The 16,621-nt window shown below is 40.7% G+C and overlaps 1 protein-coding gene across 2 annotated transcripts in view; it reads right to left on the bottom strand.

Annotated features, from left to right (window-relative positions):
• LRRK2 (leucine rich repeat kinase 2) overlaps positions 1 to 16,621 on the bottom strand; it is a 158,627-nt gene that overhangs the window by 126,957 nt on the left and 15,049 nt on the right. For both annotated transcript variants that reach the window (XM_067468805.1, XM_067468806.1), the window contains exon 4: positions 6,396 to 6,484. In XM_067468805.1, coding sequence (XP_067324906.1) covers positions 6,396 to 6,484 — 89 coding nt within the window. The remainder of the gene's footprint in view (positions 1 to 6,395; positions 6,485 to 16,621) is intronic.

Genomic DNA, 16,621 nt, shown 5'->3' with positions numbered 1-16,621 from the left:
GATAAGTAGCAGCATTTTATATATTTTACTAGCTGTACCTGCCACACGTTGCTGTGGCCAACCTTCTCTCCCTTTTTCTCTCCTCCTTATATTCTCTCCTTCCTTCCTTCTCTCCCTCTTCCCTTCCTTCCCCCTTTTCTTTCCATTCCTCTTTCTCCCCTTTCTTCCTTCTCTACCTATTCCTGGACTGTAACTCCCAGCAGTCCTCCTGATCAATCTACCTACCTACCTATCTATCTCTATCTAATGTATCTATCTTATCTATCTGGAGGGTTTCTGGAGTTGCCGTCCAGGAATAGGAAATTGGAAATATGCAGGGATTGAGATGCTCTCAAATAAATCCAAGGGGGAAAAAAGCTTGTAGCTTGAAAGCAGTGCATTTGGCTCATCCTCTTCTCCTAAAGGGCCTGGTCTAGATGATGCAGGAATCTGTAGTCTGGAAGCGACTTTGGATATGTTATTGTGTGTATTGTTTGCCAGGGGGAGACATTTTGCGCATGCGCTGAAGTGTCTTGTTGCTTTTTTTATATTTATAAGTCCCTTCTGCTGTGTTTTTCAGTGTTGTTATGAGTGATGGTCACTCGTTGGTCTGATTGGTGTCTTGTGTCCAAAATTCATGTCAATTCGTCCAGTGGTTTTTGAGTTATGTTAATCCCACAAACCAACATTACATTTTTATTTATGTAGACTAGCCGTCCCCTGCCACGCGTTGCTGTGGCCCAGTCTGGTGATCTGGAATATAAAGTAATGAGAAAATGTTGGTTTCCAATATATGTAATTTCTTTATGCTTGTGGATAGACAGTATTTCTTGTTTCTTTGTCAGTGTTGATGTAGAGATTGTCTGGTTTGCTTACTCTGAAACAGGCAACATATCATTGTCCTTCTTTAGGGGTCCCTTTCAAATCTATACTATATCTGTGTGAATCATATATATATATATATCTATATCTATGGCTGGATGGCTCTTTGTCAGGAGGGCTTTGTTGACATTTTCTTGCCCCGATGATACTATATCTCTCTGTGTGTGAATCATATCTATCTATCTATCTATCTATCTATCTATCTATCTATCTATATCTCTCTATGGCCAGATGGCTGTTTGTCAGGAGGACTTTGATTATGTTTTCTTGTCCTGATGTAGTGAGTTGGATTGGATGGCCTTAAGTATTTTCTGTTGTTTATGGGGGTTCTGTGTGTGAAGTTTGCCCCGATTCTGTCGTTGGTGGGGTTCAGCACGCTCTTTGATTGTAGGTGAACTATAAATCCCAGTAACTACACATCCCAAAAGTCAAGATTCTTTTTTCCCCAAACTCCACCAGTATTCACATTTGGGCAAATTGAGGATTCGTGCCAAGTTTGGTCCAGATCCATCATTGTTTCAGTCCACAGTGATCTCTGGATGTAGGTGAACAACAACTCCAAAACCAAAGGACACTGCCCACCAAACCCTTCCAGTATTTTCTGTTGGTCATGGGAGTCCTATGTGCCAAGTTTGGTTCAATTCCATCATTGTTGGAGTTCAGAATGCTCTTTGATTATAGGTGAACTATAAACCCCAGTAACTATAACTCCCAAATGACAAAATCAAAAAAAAATTGAGTGAAGGACATACATTGGGTTGTTAGGTGTATGCTGTCCAAATTTGGTGTCAATTGGCCCACTGGTTTTTGAGTTCTGTTAATCCCACAAACCAACATTACATTTTTATTTATATAGACATCTAAACTTGCATATCTACACAACCTGATAAGATGGAGCATTTACCCGAAGGAGGGGAGAATACACATAAAACAGCTCTATTCATTTCTACTTTCATTTATATACAGCACTTAAACATGGTGGAATCATTTCCAAATTTGAAAGCTTCCTCACCACCACCTTCCTCAAGGATATTAAGAAAGTTCGGACAGTTGTTGTTAAGAATAATTAATCCAGTGACAGGCTGTATCCATTCCTTAACAGTGGTAGGATGACACTCTGGAATTCATTCCTCCTTAAAGCAATTTTTCAAGGTCTGCCTTTTTCAAGGTCCTTCCACTCGACCATCTAACTCTATATTTGAACTCATTCTATCAACTACTAGCTGCCTGATTAATGAAGGCTAGGAGATGCACATAGTCACCCCTGCTCTCTCCATCTCTCTGTTTCTTTTCAAATATATATTTTATTTAGGGTAAGAGAGAGAGAGAGAAAGGAGGGGGATAAATGGGGATATTTTGTTTATACATGTAAAGTGGGGGAACAATACATTGAAGAAAAAGTAGGGGGGGGGGAGAGGAGAAAAGGCAAAGAGAAAAAAACAAACCAAAAACCAAAAACTGGTGACTTCCATCTAATCTTTCGCAGTCTTATACACTTCCGTTCCATATAAGATGTATATTAAAAATGAAAAACAAAGATTTTTTACTTTAACATATGTTGAGTCCCTTTTCTGATAGTTCCATTTGGTAGTGATTCTTTTAATAAGTCCTATATTTTCCTCCTTTTTTCGTATTCTTCAATCTGTGACCAGTTAGTCTGTCTGATCGGGTTTCCCCGAGTTCTTTTTCAATAAAAATATTAGCTTATCCATGTCTTTTATTTTCCTTATTTTATTTAATCACTGATCTGTGTCTGGTATTTCCTTCTGTTTCCAATATTTTGCATATACAATCCTGGTTGCTGTCGTTAGGTACACAAATAAGATGTCCTCGTTGGGGTTTAATATTAAGTCTGAGTCTATTATTCCCAGTAGATAATACTCTGTTTTTGGGGGGAATCTTTTCATAAAGATCTTTTGACACTCCTCGTGAATTGAAGTCCAGTATTTTTGGGATTCTTTACATGTCCACCACATGTGGAAGAAGCTCCCATTGTGGTCATTACACTTCCAACAGTTTTTTTGTGTGTATTTTTGTACATTAAATTTAATTTTCTCAGTGTAACGTGCCACTAATGGAACATTTTCAGCCAATTTTCTTTTAGGTCCATTGCGTATGTATAATTTAATTTTTTATTCCAAATAAGTTCCCAGTCGGCTAGAGGTATTGGTTTTCGTAAATTTTCAGCCCATGTGACCATACAATTTTTAATTATTTTCCCTTCAGTTGACCATTCTAGCAATTTATCATAATTTTTTGTTTCTTTCTCTCTCATAGAATCATAGAAACAAAGAGTTGGAAGAGACCTCATGGGCCATCCAGTCCAACCCCCTGCCAAGAAGCAGGAATATTGCATTCAAATCTCCCCTGACAGATGGTCATCCAGCCTCTGTTTAAAAGCTTCCAAAGAAGGAGCCTCCACCACATTCCAGGACAGAGAGTTCCACTGTTGAACGGCTCTCACAGTCAGGAAATTCTTCCTCATGTTCAGATGGAATCTCCTCTCTTGTAGTTTGAAGCCATTGTTCCAGGGAAGCAGAAAACAAGCTTGCTCCCTCCTCCCTGTGGCTTCCTCTCACATATTTATACATGGCTATCATATCTCCTCTAAGCCTTCTCTTCTTCAGGCTAAACATGTCCAGCTCCTTAAGCCAATCCTCATAGGGCTTGTTCTCCAGACCCTTGATCATTTTAGTCGCTCTCCTCTGGACACATTCCAGCTTGTCAATATCTCTCTTGAATTGTGGTGCCCAGAATTGGACACAATATTCCAGGTGTGGTCTAACCAAGGCAGAATAGAGGGGTAGCATGACTTTCCTAGATCTAGACACTATGCACCTATTGATGCAGGCCAAAATCCCATTGGCTTTTTTGCCACCACATCAACAGGCTCATGTTATCTTGCTGTCCACAAGGACTCCAAGATCTTTTTCACATGTACTGCTCTCGAGCCAGGCATTGTCCCCCATTCTGTATTTTTGCATTTCATTTTTTCTGCCTAAGTGGAGTATCTTGCATTTGTCACTGTTGAACTTCATTTTGTTAGTTTTGGCCCATCTCTCTAATCTTTTCTTATATCTGTTTCTTTTCTTATATCTTGTTGTATTATCATATCACATGTGTATGCCATTTTATTTTGTTTGAAATCTTCTCCTGTCAGTCTTGGGAGAGCAGCTAATTGCTGATGCTCTTGATCCCACACTTGCCATATTTGTGCTTTAAGGTCATCACTTCCATGTGCTTTTCATCCATGTTAATGGTATCATTACCAACTCCCATACCCCACCCATAGCATTGTGATTTTTAATTTTTTTTAAATGGGAGTTGTAATAGTGCTAGCATGTCACAGTAGTAGGATGTGCTATAAGATTATGAAACAATAGAGAACAACAAACAAACAAAAAGACAGAAATTAGAAGGGGGATTAAGAGGGATTTAAACATATTAAATCAGTAATATTCCCTGTCTGAGCACTGTGAGCGGCCTGGGTGTTCCTTATTTAATCCTTGAGAAAGGGATACTGTGGCCACCCACACCACAACACACCCACTAATATTGCATTCACAGAAGAAATTGCTAAGATGTCTGCATCCTGAATTTTGTTGCACTCTAGCACTGAAACACCTTTCCACCCAGCACCACCCTCGAGCCCAATAGTTCTATCTAAGAATGTTTATTGACAAAAGCAGGTAAAAAGGGGGAAAGGCCATTCCAAAAGGGTCAGAAGAATAGTGAATACAAAATTAGCAATAATCCAAAAAGTCAAGAGCCCAAAATTCAGTGTTACTGCAAACATAAATCCATAAAAAACAAGAACTTTTCCAAGGAAACAAAGGCATGAACCAGAACAGGAAACTTAAGGGTACTTGAAACATGAACTTGAGAGCAGAGACAGGCAGGAGAGTCATCCTTTGGCAATGTTGTCTTCTCTGAGAAGCGTAAAGCCAACACCACTTAATTTAAGCCTGACCAAATAGCCATGAGATCATGCCGAATGCACCTGGGCTTCAAGGTCTTCTCATGGATTCTCTCAGAATGTCTTAGTCCAGTGTTTCTCAATGTTTCCAATGCTGCAACCCCTTATTACAGTTCCTCCTGTTGTAGTGACCCCCAACCATAACATTATTTTTGTTGCTACTCCATAACTGTCATTTTGCTCCTGTTATGAACTGTAATGTAAATATCTGATACGCAGGATGTATTTTCATTCACTGGACCAAATACCTAATAAGCTCTAATTTGAATACTGATGGGGTTGGAAGGGCATTGATTTTGTCACTTGGGAGTGATAGTTGTTGGGATTTATAGTTCACCTACAATCAACGAGCACTCTGAACTCCACCAACAATGGAATGGAACCAAACTTGGCACACCGAACTCCCATGACCAACAGAAAATACTGGAAGTTTTTTCTGGGCATTGACCTTGGGTTCTGGAGTTGTAGTTTACCTATATCCACAGAGAACTGTGGACTCAATGATGGATTTGGACCAAACTTGGTACGGATACCCAATATGCCCAAATGCAAACACTGGTGGAGTTTGGATAAAATAGACTTTGACATTTGGGAGTTGTAGTTGCTGGGATTTATAGTTCACCTACCATCAAAGAGCACTCTGAACTCCATCAATTGGATGGAATTGAACCAAACTTGGCACATAGAACTCCCATGACCAACAGAAAATACTGGAAGGGTTTGGTGGGCATTGACCTTGAGTTTGGGAGTTGTAGTTCACCTACATCCAGAGAGCACAGTGGACACGCTACCCCATGACCAACAGAAAATACTGAGTTTTCGATGGTCTTTGGCGACCCCTCTGACACCCCCTCGTGACCCCCAAGGGGTCCCGACCCCCAGGTTGAGAAATGAGTCTTAGTCTATTTCTTCACTCCCTCTGTTCTCAAACTTAATCTGGCTTCTTGGGAAAACTCTCCATTAGCCGAAGGCTGTTTCCTAAGAGAACTGGGTTCACTATCCTTGTTTGCCTGGGAACAATCACAGGAATACAAAACATAATCCTCAACTGTCTGCAATTCTCTCCTAGCACTTAAAGACTCATCACTTTGAAACCCATCAGACCCCTTGTCAGACCCAGCATGTCATAAAAATCCTTTGCTGCTTTCTGAGTTACAACAAATTTTAAAAACTTGTCAGAAAAAGGCGATCATTACTGGAAGATTTCCAGTGTGAACAAAACACATTTTTTATTATTTTGTAATACATCAATGCCTGGAGAGCAACTACACCATGCAATAAGGCTAAGGCAGAAGTGAGAATAATGCATTGCTTTGACAGCATAACAGGGCAATGTGATAACACCCTTGGACTGCAAACTATTACACAAGGGCTTTCTAAGAAAACAGAACAATTGCTCATTAGCCTGTACATGGGAAAAGTGCAAAAAGTCACATTTGCCTATCCATCAATTAAAGGGATCAGAAAAATGTAAATCCATTGACACTCCATACATTCTCGCAGTATTACGTACATTATCAAATCCTAAGAAATCATTATATTTAGATAAAGTCATTACCTGAAGAAAGAAGCAGATTTAATGTTTTGAGGCCAACTGTTGAAAGAAGTACATTTGCATTGTGGATCTTAAGCATCTTAAGAATGTGCCTAAAGTAAAAAACAAACACTTTGATGTCAATCCAAAAGCCACAATGTTGAGTTTCATAAAGACAACGACTTGACAAAACATAGAAGTAACTGTATTTTTTTTCCTGCATAGTATACAAAGCCTAACAGCATGCATAATTATTTGAATTCCAGTTGTTTATAGCTATTAGTAACCCCTGCAGTGCATTCCCACACACAAAGAAGTCTGAATAAATAAGATATAGATGGGTATTCAAATGATGCTGGGGAAAATGGAAGAAAGGCAAGATGGACGGATGGGACCCTTGAAGTCCCTGGATTGACCTTGAAGGAGCTGAAGGTGGTGACAGCTGGCAGGGAGCTCTGGCATGGGCTGGTCCATGAGGTCATGAAGAGTCGGAAACGACTGAATGAATGAACAACAACAATAGCTATTAGTAATCCCTGCAGTGCATTCCAACACACACACTAAGAAGTCTGGATAAATAAGATATAGACGGGTATTCAAATGCATCTCACCAACTAAATCTGGCTACTGTCATTTAATTTGGGCCTATATAGCACTCTTCTGGTCTTTCATGGACCTTAATAATGTCACAGTGCTGTAACACTACCACCACATTTTTTTTCTCTACTGTAGTAATTATTTTAATTTTTTTCTGGGTAAGTACAACTTGGCTTTTTAATTATATTGAATTATTTTTATTATTTTATATTATTAGAACTGACCATGGAACAACAGACTGGTTCAAGATTGGGAAAGGCGTATGACAGGGTTGTATACTCTCACCCAACCTATTCAACTTGTATGCAGAACACATCATGCAATGTGCCGGGCTTGACAATTGCAAGGCTGGGGTGAAAATTGCTGGAAGAAACATTAACAACCTTAGATATGCAAATGACACCACTTTGATGGCCGAAAGTGAGGGGGAGCTGAGGAGCCTTCTAATCAAGGTGAAAGAAGAAAGTGCAAAAGCTGGGTTGCAGCTAAATATAAAAAAACCAAGATTATGGCAACAAGAATGACTGACAACTCGAAAATAGAGGGGGAAAATGTGAAGGCCGTGACAGACTTTGTATTTCTAGGTGCAAAGATTACTGCAGACGCAGACTGCAGCCAGGAAATCAGGAGACGCTTACTTCTTGGGAGGAGAGCAATGACCAATCTCAATAAAATAGTGAAGAGTAGAGACATCACATTGGCAACAAAGATCCGCATAGTCAAAGCAATGGTATTCCCCGTAGTAACCTACGGATGTGAAAGCTGGACCTTAGGGAAGGTTGAGCGAAGGAAGGTAGATGCTTTTGAACTGTGGTGTTGGAGGAAAGTTCTGAGAGTTCCTTGGACAGTGAGAAGATCCAACCAGTCCATACTTCAGGAAATAAAGTCCGACTGCTCATTGGAGGGAAGGATATTAGAGACAAAGTTGAAGTACTTTGGCCACATCATGAGGAGACAGGAAAGCTTAGAGAAGACAATGATGCTGGGGAAAATAGAAGGAAAAAGGAAGAGGGGCCGACCAAGGGCAAGATGGATGGATGGTATCCTTCAAGTGACTGGATTGACCTTGAAGGAGCTGGGGGTGGTGACGACTGACAGGGAGCTCTGGCGTGAACTGGTCCATGAAGTCACGAAGAGTCGGAAATGAGTGAATGAATGAACAACAACAAGCTGAGAATATGAGGGTACTCAAACATGAATAATGTAATCACCAGACAATGTTTATGCTATCTGTGTTGTACGTCAGTGCTTCTTATGCAATCAGTTGTGGGAGAGAGGTAGGGATTGTTTCCCAATGTAACAGGGAACAGCAACCATTGTTCTTTCTTTCCTGCAAATTCACTATGGGTCAGCAGCCCACAGCTCATGGACCTACACTGATAGATGGACCATAATAGAATTGAAATAGGTGCTTCCAAATGTGCTGCATTTCACCAGTATACACTGGTGAACTGTCATTTCAAGAATATCCTTTGGTATTATATTGCAAACTCTTGGAACGGGATACAGAGACAGAGGTAGTGAAAGACTATATGATTAAATGGGCAGTGAAATTGGGACATTCTATTCTGCTAAAAGATTGGGAGGAAACATGGGATTTTTTTTAAAGTAACGTATATTTTGGCGTATAAGACTACTTTTAACCCAAGAAAATCTTCCCAAAAGTCAGGGATCGTCTTATACGCAGGAATAGTCTTTTACACAGGGGTCGTCTTATATGCTGGAGTAGCCTTATGCATGGGAGTCATCTTATATGCGGGGGTCGTCTTATAGAGCGGGTGCTGAAACTTCCAGTCCAGATTGGAGAATCTGTGGTTGCTGCATATTGTGGGGGGAACTCAAAAATGGCAGTGGTCGCATCCCTGCTGTATGCAGAGACTGTACGAAAGCATTAAGGGTGACGCCGTACAAGTATGGTAGAAGAGAATCCATTCATCAGGATTCGTGGTCTTAATGTGACCGCATCTCCATCTACGAACCCACACGCTCACTCCGATCATCTGGGGAGGCCCTGCTCGTGATCCCACCCACGTCGCAAGGGCGCTTGGTGGGGACACGGGACAGGGCCTTCTCTGTGGCGGCCCCCCGACTTTGGAATGCCCTTCCAAAAGATCTCCGACAGGCTCCTACTTTAGCAGTTTTCAGAAGGAACCTAAAAACCTGGCTGTTCCGATGTGCCTTCTCAGATTAGGAATCCCCATCCCAAGTCCTAGAAGCACTTTAGCACAACCGATGTTACTGCACACAGCACCTTTACTCCTACGTTCCTCCTGCCATTTCAGCATTTTAACCCTTGTACCCCATTGCGCCGGCCGAACCAGTTTTAATAGTGTCTTGATGTTGTTATTGTTGTTTTTTGCTTAATTGTTTTGATTTGCTTGTTTATTATTGTGTTATGTTTTATTGTATTGTGTTTGAGGCTTCGGCCTGTGTAAGCCGCATCGAGTCCTGCGGGAGATGCTAGCGGGGTACAAATAAAGTTAATAATAATAATAATAATAATAATAATAATAATAATAATGTGGTCCCAATGGTGAGGTGAAGGGGCACCTCACCGGGAAAGTGTAAGTGAAAGGCGGAGCAAGCTGCAGGCATCTGGGGGTATGGAAAAAAGAGGTAGATTGGCTCTGGGCCCAGAAAAACACAACTCTTTTACCTGTCTGGCCCGCCCTTGTATCCTATTACCGTTCCTCCTACCCTGCCTCTCAGATCTCGCTCCTGAAGGCTGAAGTGAAGCGGTGCAGGTGCGCATGTGCAAGATGTGAGAGGCAGAGAAGGAGGTACAGTAATAGGAAAGTTACCATATTGAAATCAAATCTGATGCTTTTAAATTTTTTATTTGGTGTGTGTTGGAAGAGGGGTAGTCTTATACAGCATGTATATCCCAAATTATATTTTAACTGGAAAAATTGGGAGTCGTCTTATACGCCCAGTCATCTTATGTATACGGGTACTCAAGATCCACAAACATAACAGAGAACTGGTATAAGATGTTTTTCGTTGGCATTTAACACCACAACAATTGGCCAAATACTATAAGAATTTAAATAACAGCTGTTGGAAATGCGGAGAACAAATAGGTTCCTACTATCATGCTTGGTGGGATTGTAAAATAGTAAGGAAGTTTTGGAAAGATATACATGCCCATATACAAAAAAATATTGAGGGCTAAATTCAACTCAAAACCTGAATATTACCTACTAAATTTAACAGATTTTGAATGAGGGAAAAACAATGATAAATTACTATACTATATGACAGCTGCTGCCAGAACTATTTTGGGAAGTAAATGGAAAGATTAGGAACTCTCGACCTTTGAAACATGGATTATTAAAATAAAGGACTATATGGATATGGACGCTCTGACGATTATGCTGTATGATCAGAATATAAAGAACAATGGACTGGTAACCATTGAAAAGATATCTCAAAGAAAATAATATTTATGTATTTATCGTGTCAGGAGCAAACCAAATAGTTGTATTGCATTTTTTAACAAACAAACAAACAAAACACAAAGTTTACAAGCTTGGTAGTTGATTAAATGTCCTTTGACCAGTATCTGGCCACTTGGAGTGCCTCTGGTGTTACTATAAGAAGGTCCTCCATTGTGCATGTGGCAGGGCTCAGGTTGCATTGCAGCAGGTGGTCAGTGGTTTGCTCTTCTCCAAACTCGCATATCGTGGATTCCACTTTGTAGCCCCATTTCTTAAGGTTGGTTCTGCATCTTGTGGTGCCAGAGCGCAGTCTGTTCAGGATATCTATATTTCCGAGTAAGGAAGATATTCTTAGTCTGTACAACGTTTTCTTGTCCTTATCCAGCAGGGCTTCATTTTGTATTTCATTACATTTATATCTTACTATTCCTCCAAGAATGATGATGACATTTTTCTTTCCTCTTTTAATTTTCAGAACAATTTTCAGAAGTGGATTAGAAAGAGAGATAGTGTTCCTTGAGGCCAGAGGCTAAGTGGAAGTTTAAATTTGTCTTTCTTCAGTCATAGAGACACAAGTGGTTATACCACTCTAGCTTTCCATCATTATCTGATTGATATCTTGATACACAGGGAAACATGAGCGCTTGAAGAGCTCCTTCTGAGAGCCAAATTTAATGTGTCTTGGGAAACCTGTGGTCTGATTTCTCTGTACTTTTCTTTGGTCAGAAGTAGCCACCCACTTCAATCACGGGCCATAGTGCTCAGCTGCACATCTGTTAGTGGGCTTTGGCACAAATTAAAGCTATCAGCATTTTGAAGAGTTCTTAACTCAGACTCTTTAAAAGAATTGCATAGCTCTGTCCTAATTATTTGCAAGCCAAGTTGTAGTTACCCAGAAAAAATGTAAAATAATTACTAAATAGAGAAAATAAAAAAGTGGTGGTAGTGTTACGGCACTGTGGCATTATTAAGGTCCATGAAAGGCCAGAAGAGTGGTATAAAGGCTCAAATTAGATGACAGTAGCCAGATTTAGTTGGTAAGATGCATTTGAATACCCGTCTATATCTTATTTATCCAGACTTCTTAGTGTGTGTGTTGGAATGCACTGCAGGGATTACTAATAGCTATTGTTGTTGTTCATTCGTTCAGTCGTTTCCGACTCTTCATGACCTAATGGACCAGCCCATGCCAGAGCTCCCTGCCAGCTGTCACCACCTTCAGCTTCTTCAAGGTCAATCCAGGGACTTCAAGGGTCCCATCCATCCATCTTGCCTTTCTTCCATTTTCCCCAGCATCATTGTCTTCTCTAAGCTTTCCTTTCTTCTCACGATGTGGCCAAAGTACTTCATCTTGGCCTCTACTATTCTTCCCTCCAATGAACAGTCAGGCTTTATTTCTTGAAGTATGGACTGGTTGGATCTTCTCAGAACTTTCCTCCAGCACCACAGTTCAAAAGCATCTATGTTCCTTCACTCAGCCTTCCCTATGGTCCAGCTCTCACATCCGTAGGTGACTACGGGGAATACCATTGCTTTGACTATGTGGATCTTTGTTACCAGTGTGATGTCTCTACTCTTCACTATTTTATCAAGATTGGTCATTGCTCTCCTCCCAAGAAGTAAGCGTCTCAGCTACTACTTCGCAATGTCAATGGAAAGAGTCACGTAGCCACTGCTAAAGAGGTTAGAAAAAAATATGCCTCCAACACACTAATTAATCTTGATAACTCGTTAAGTTGCCATGGTAATATTAATTACCATGTCAGTATATTAATTATTTTGCACTGTGTACTCCAGGGGCAGAAATCATCACCTGCTCAGCCACCTGGTGTCATTAAACGGCACTACACTGACACACTTTCAGCAAAAATTCAAAGCAGATGAAAACCATTTCAGATAACATGGTAAGACTTCCCCAAGGGGTGTCTTTATTAATCTAGCATTCGACCTGTATAAATAAGTTATGATGCGATAAGACAGACCTCTTCCAATCCTGTCACATCAAATCTGAGAATGTTATGTTGTAGCTAAACAGGGGCAGGAAGTTTAGGAAGGGGTCTATCCAGGGTCCTCAATAAGTCACAGGCCCATCTGTCAACAAAAGAGGCTTCTCCCGTACAATTTACCCCCAACACTGAGGTCCTCTGCAAGACACTTACTCTAACCAGTCAGAACCTGACTGGCAACCGTCACTCAGAGGACCTTTTCATGGGCTGCCCCAAGACTTTGGAATGTCCTGCCAGAAGAGATCCGACAGCTAAATGAGCTGTCGGAATTTAAAACCCATCTGAAGACCTACCTCTTCTAGAAGACCTACCCAGTCAGTTTTAATCATGAATTTTAAACTACCATCTTGTATTTTAATCTTTGTTCTATGTACCAGTATTTAATATCTTTTATAGAAACACATTTCAATATGTGTATTTTATAGAAATACATTTTAACATGTGTATTTTATAGAATGTTTATAATGATTATGTGCTTTAACTATGGGCGATTCAAGACAGCACCAAAACGCAGATTTAAAAACTGGGGCAAAAAATCCTATGACCTGACAGCAAGTTAACACACAGACCTGTTGGTCCCGGGAAATGTTCTCCCACCATCCTCACACCTTCCTTTGAAGTGGCTAAAGATGGAGGGCGGACAGTGGACATCTGCAGGAAGTTTTTTTAAATGCCTCTGAGATGCGCTGGACCTCATATGCAAATATGCAGAGATCCAAATGTAAACACAAGCAGATTTCTCATTCTATCTCTTCACCCAACTGTTAATTCAAGCTCTGTTTAAATTATAAAGATCTAAATAAAGGAATGGTTGCAGAGAGGTCTAATTGCTTTCCAGTTGTGCTTTTGTTTAGCCACCAGGGTGTATGTGGTTCCATTTTTGATGGTCCAATCAGCTCTTTTGGGCTTTTAAATCACACACATGTGCTGGAGAAGTCCACACAGGGGGACAGGAAGGAAGTAATGTGTTTTGCCTGACTGCAAAGATATACAGTCATGCAAAGGTGCACAATTCTGGGGTGGAATATGTACACCTTTTAAACATGTGTTTTTCAGCTGTTAACCCGATTCTGCCCACACTTTGGCTAAACATTGTTTAGCTGCCCCCCCCCCCCTTTTATCCTGGTTACTTCTGTTTTTTAGGCATGTAGACCTGCCTCTACATGCCTAGGAGCCCCTGGTGGCGCAGTGGGTTAAAGCACTGAGCTGCTGAGCTTGTTGATTGAAAGGTCGCAGGTTCAATTCCGGGGAGCGGCGTGAGCTTCCGCTGTCAGCCCTAGCTTCTGCCAACCTAGCAGTTCAAAAACATGCAAATGTGAGTAGATCCAACGGGAAGGTAACGGCGCTCCATGCAGTCATGCCGGCCACGTGACCTTGGAGGTGTCTATGGACAACGCTGGCTCTTTGGCTTAGAAATGGAGATGAGCACCACACCCCAGAGTCAGACATGACTGGACTTAATGTCAGGGGACTACTTTTACCTTTACCTTAGACCTGCCTCTAGCTATGCATAAGAAAAAGGCAGGTAAGAAATTAAATTATTATTATTTTACTGACACAAAAACCCAGTATGTCACAGCAAACAAGATATATATGCTGGATTTCGTATCACAAAATAACAAGTCGAACACTTCCCTAGCGTCTAGGACTGTGTGATGTATTTTCGAATGATGTGCGCAAATCCAAGTAAGGTGGCCTTTTACAGTTGACAGATCATGATTTTGTCAATGTTTATTGTTTCCAAATGCCAGCTGAGATCTTTTGGCACGGCACCCAGTGCGCCAATGACCACTGGGACCACCCGTACTGGTTTATGCCAGAACCTTTGCAGTTGGATTTTGAGGTCCTGATAACGGCTGAGTTTTTCCTGTTGTTTTTCCTCAATGCGACTGTCACCAGTACAGCAACATCCATAATCCAAACTTTTTTCTTTTCCACAATCATATATTGTATTCCAAAACTTTGTCAGTCTGGATTCGAAAGTCCCATGGTATTTTTGCGTGTTCATTTTCTACTACCTTTGCAGGTTTATGATCCCACCGATTCTTTACTACTGGCAGGTGGTATTTGTGACATAAGTTCCAATGAATCATTTGGGTCACAGAGTTGTGCCTCTGTTTGTAGTCCGTTTGTGCGATTTTCTTGCTGAGGATATGATCAATGGTTTCATCAGCTTCCTTGCACAGTGTGCATTTTGGGTCATCAGCTGATTTTAAAATTCTGCCCTTAATTATTATTATTATCATAATCATCACCACCACCACCTTAAACCCCTGTGCCGGCAGGACTGAAGACTGACAGGTCGCAGGTTCTAATCCGGAGAGAGGCGGATGAGCTCCCTCTGCCAGCTCCAGCTCCCCAAGCGGGATTGTATATAACAGAGAAGCTTCCACTCACAACAAAGGAAGAACTTCTTGAAAAATGCCTTACACATTTCCAGAAGATCTCTGAATCAAGAGGCACCCTTTTCCCACGTTGTAAGGCAAATTGGAACTGACTGCACTTCCATTTTGCAAGTGGAAGTGCAGCTCCACAAAGCTCCATATTCAGGAAGGAATAAATATTTTGAAACACGCCAACAAGTGAAAGAGAATAGCTTTGCTTTGAGAGAAGGAACAACTGATGTGGGCTATCAAACTGCAAACAATTAGAGCAAGAAGCAGGTGCTAAAATGCTGGGGAAAAGGAGCAGAAGTTGGCCATTTGGATGAACATTTTAGTGGAAAGCCGTCCCTTACATCCTTGCGACTGTCCATGTTGGTCTTGGGTGTGATTAGAGTTGTAGGTCAAAACAACTAGAAAGCAAAAAAGCTTGCCATCCTGTAATAAAACAAAATGAGGAAGCTGCCTTGGCTTTTACTCAACCTTCTGTGAAGTTGTATAAAGAGGGAAGTGAAATACACCTCCCTTACTTCCTTAAAGCGCTGTAGTGTACTAGGTGTTGAAATATTTCTCAGCATTCAGAATCAACCAGGAAATGTTAGGAAAATGTTATTGCTTACTGTAAAATCAGTCTTTTATCCCAAGGACTACTACATTGAATATGAATTAGATCTATTTCCACAACAGAAGTTTCACTTCCCTACAAAGGGATTAAAATACCAAGATTTTTGATCTTAAGAAGCGTTTCCAACCTCTGAACTTGCTTCTGTACATCCGGAGGAGAGGTGGGATGGTGATTTCCTAGACTTTCAAAATGGAAAAAGTAATGTGTCTAGATTTAAAATGTCTTTAAATTAAACACATTTGACTAAACTTATTTAGTTAAGGTAAAGGTTTTCCCCTGACATTAACTCCAGTTGTGTCTGACTCTAGGGATTGGTGCTCATCTCCATTTCTAAGCTGAAGAGCCGGCATTGTCCGTAGACACCTCCAAGGTCATGTGGCTGGCATGACTTGCATGGAACGCTGTTACCTTCCCACTGGAGCAGTACCTATTGATCTACTCACATTTGCATGTTTTCGAACTGCTAGGTTGGCAGAAGCTGGGACTGACAGCCGAAGCTCACGCCATTCCCCGGAATCGAAACTGTGACCTTTCAGTCAACAAGCTCAGCAGCTCAGCAGCTCAGCAGCTCAGCTCTTTAACCCACTGTGCCACGCATTTCCAACATTTGTCGGTAAATCTGCCTCTATTGATTTTTGCTAGTTTTTCTGGTGTTAGGTACCATATCTTAAGTACCTTCATACACCTATGGTGGAAGTGTAAAAAAATCAAACCCTTCTGGCAGTCAATACACAAGAAGATAGAATCCATCCTGCAAATAAATTTCAAGTTCAAAGCAGAATATTTTTTACTAGGTTTAATGGACTTTGAAATGGAAAAGAATACAAACAGAATCTTCATTTATGTAATAACAGCAGCCAGGATTAAACTGGCACAATTATGGAAAACCAAAGAAATACCAACAATTGAAAACTGGTTTTTGAAAGCCTGGGACATAATGAATATGGACCTGCTAACACAAAAATTAACAGACAACAATTTACAAAGACAAAAAACAAATTGGGAGAATTTCATTGATTTTATTAGAAAAGACAATGTAGAAATTCATATTCAGGGATTATAATAAAGTATCTTGGAAAACATAAGAATGGCCATCAGACTGGAAAAAAATCAACTTATATCCCTTTACCAAAAAAGGGAAATGCGAAAGACTGCTCAAACTTCCGTACAGTGGCCCTTATTTCTCATGCCAGTAAGGTAATGC

The sequence above is a fragment of the Anolis sagrei genome, chromosome 5 (assembly GCF_037176765.1).
Source record: "Anolis sagrei isolate rAnoSag1 chromosome 5, rAnoSag1.mat, whole genome shotgun sequence".
Classification (NCBI taxonomy): Eukaryota; Metazoa; Chordata; class Lepidosauria; order Squamata; family Dactyloidae; genus Anolis; species Anolis sagrei.
Note: the sequence above shows the minus strand (reverse complement) of the source record. Positions and strands in the feature narration are given on the sequence as shown.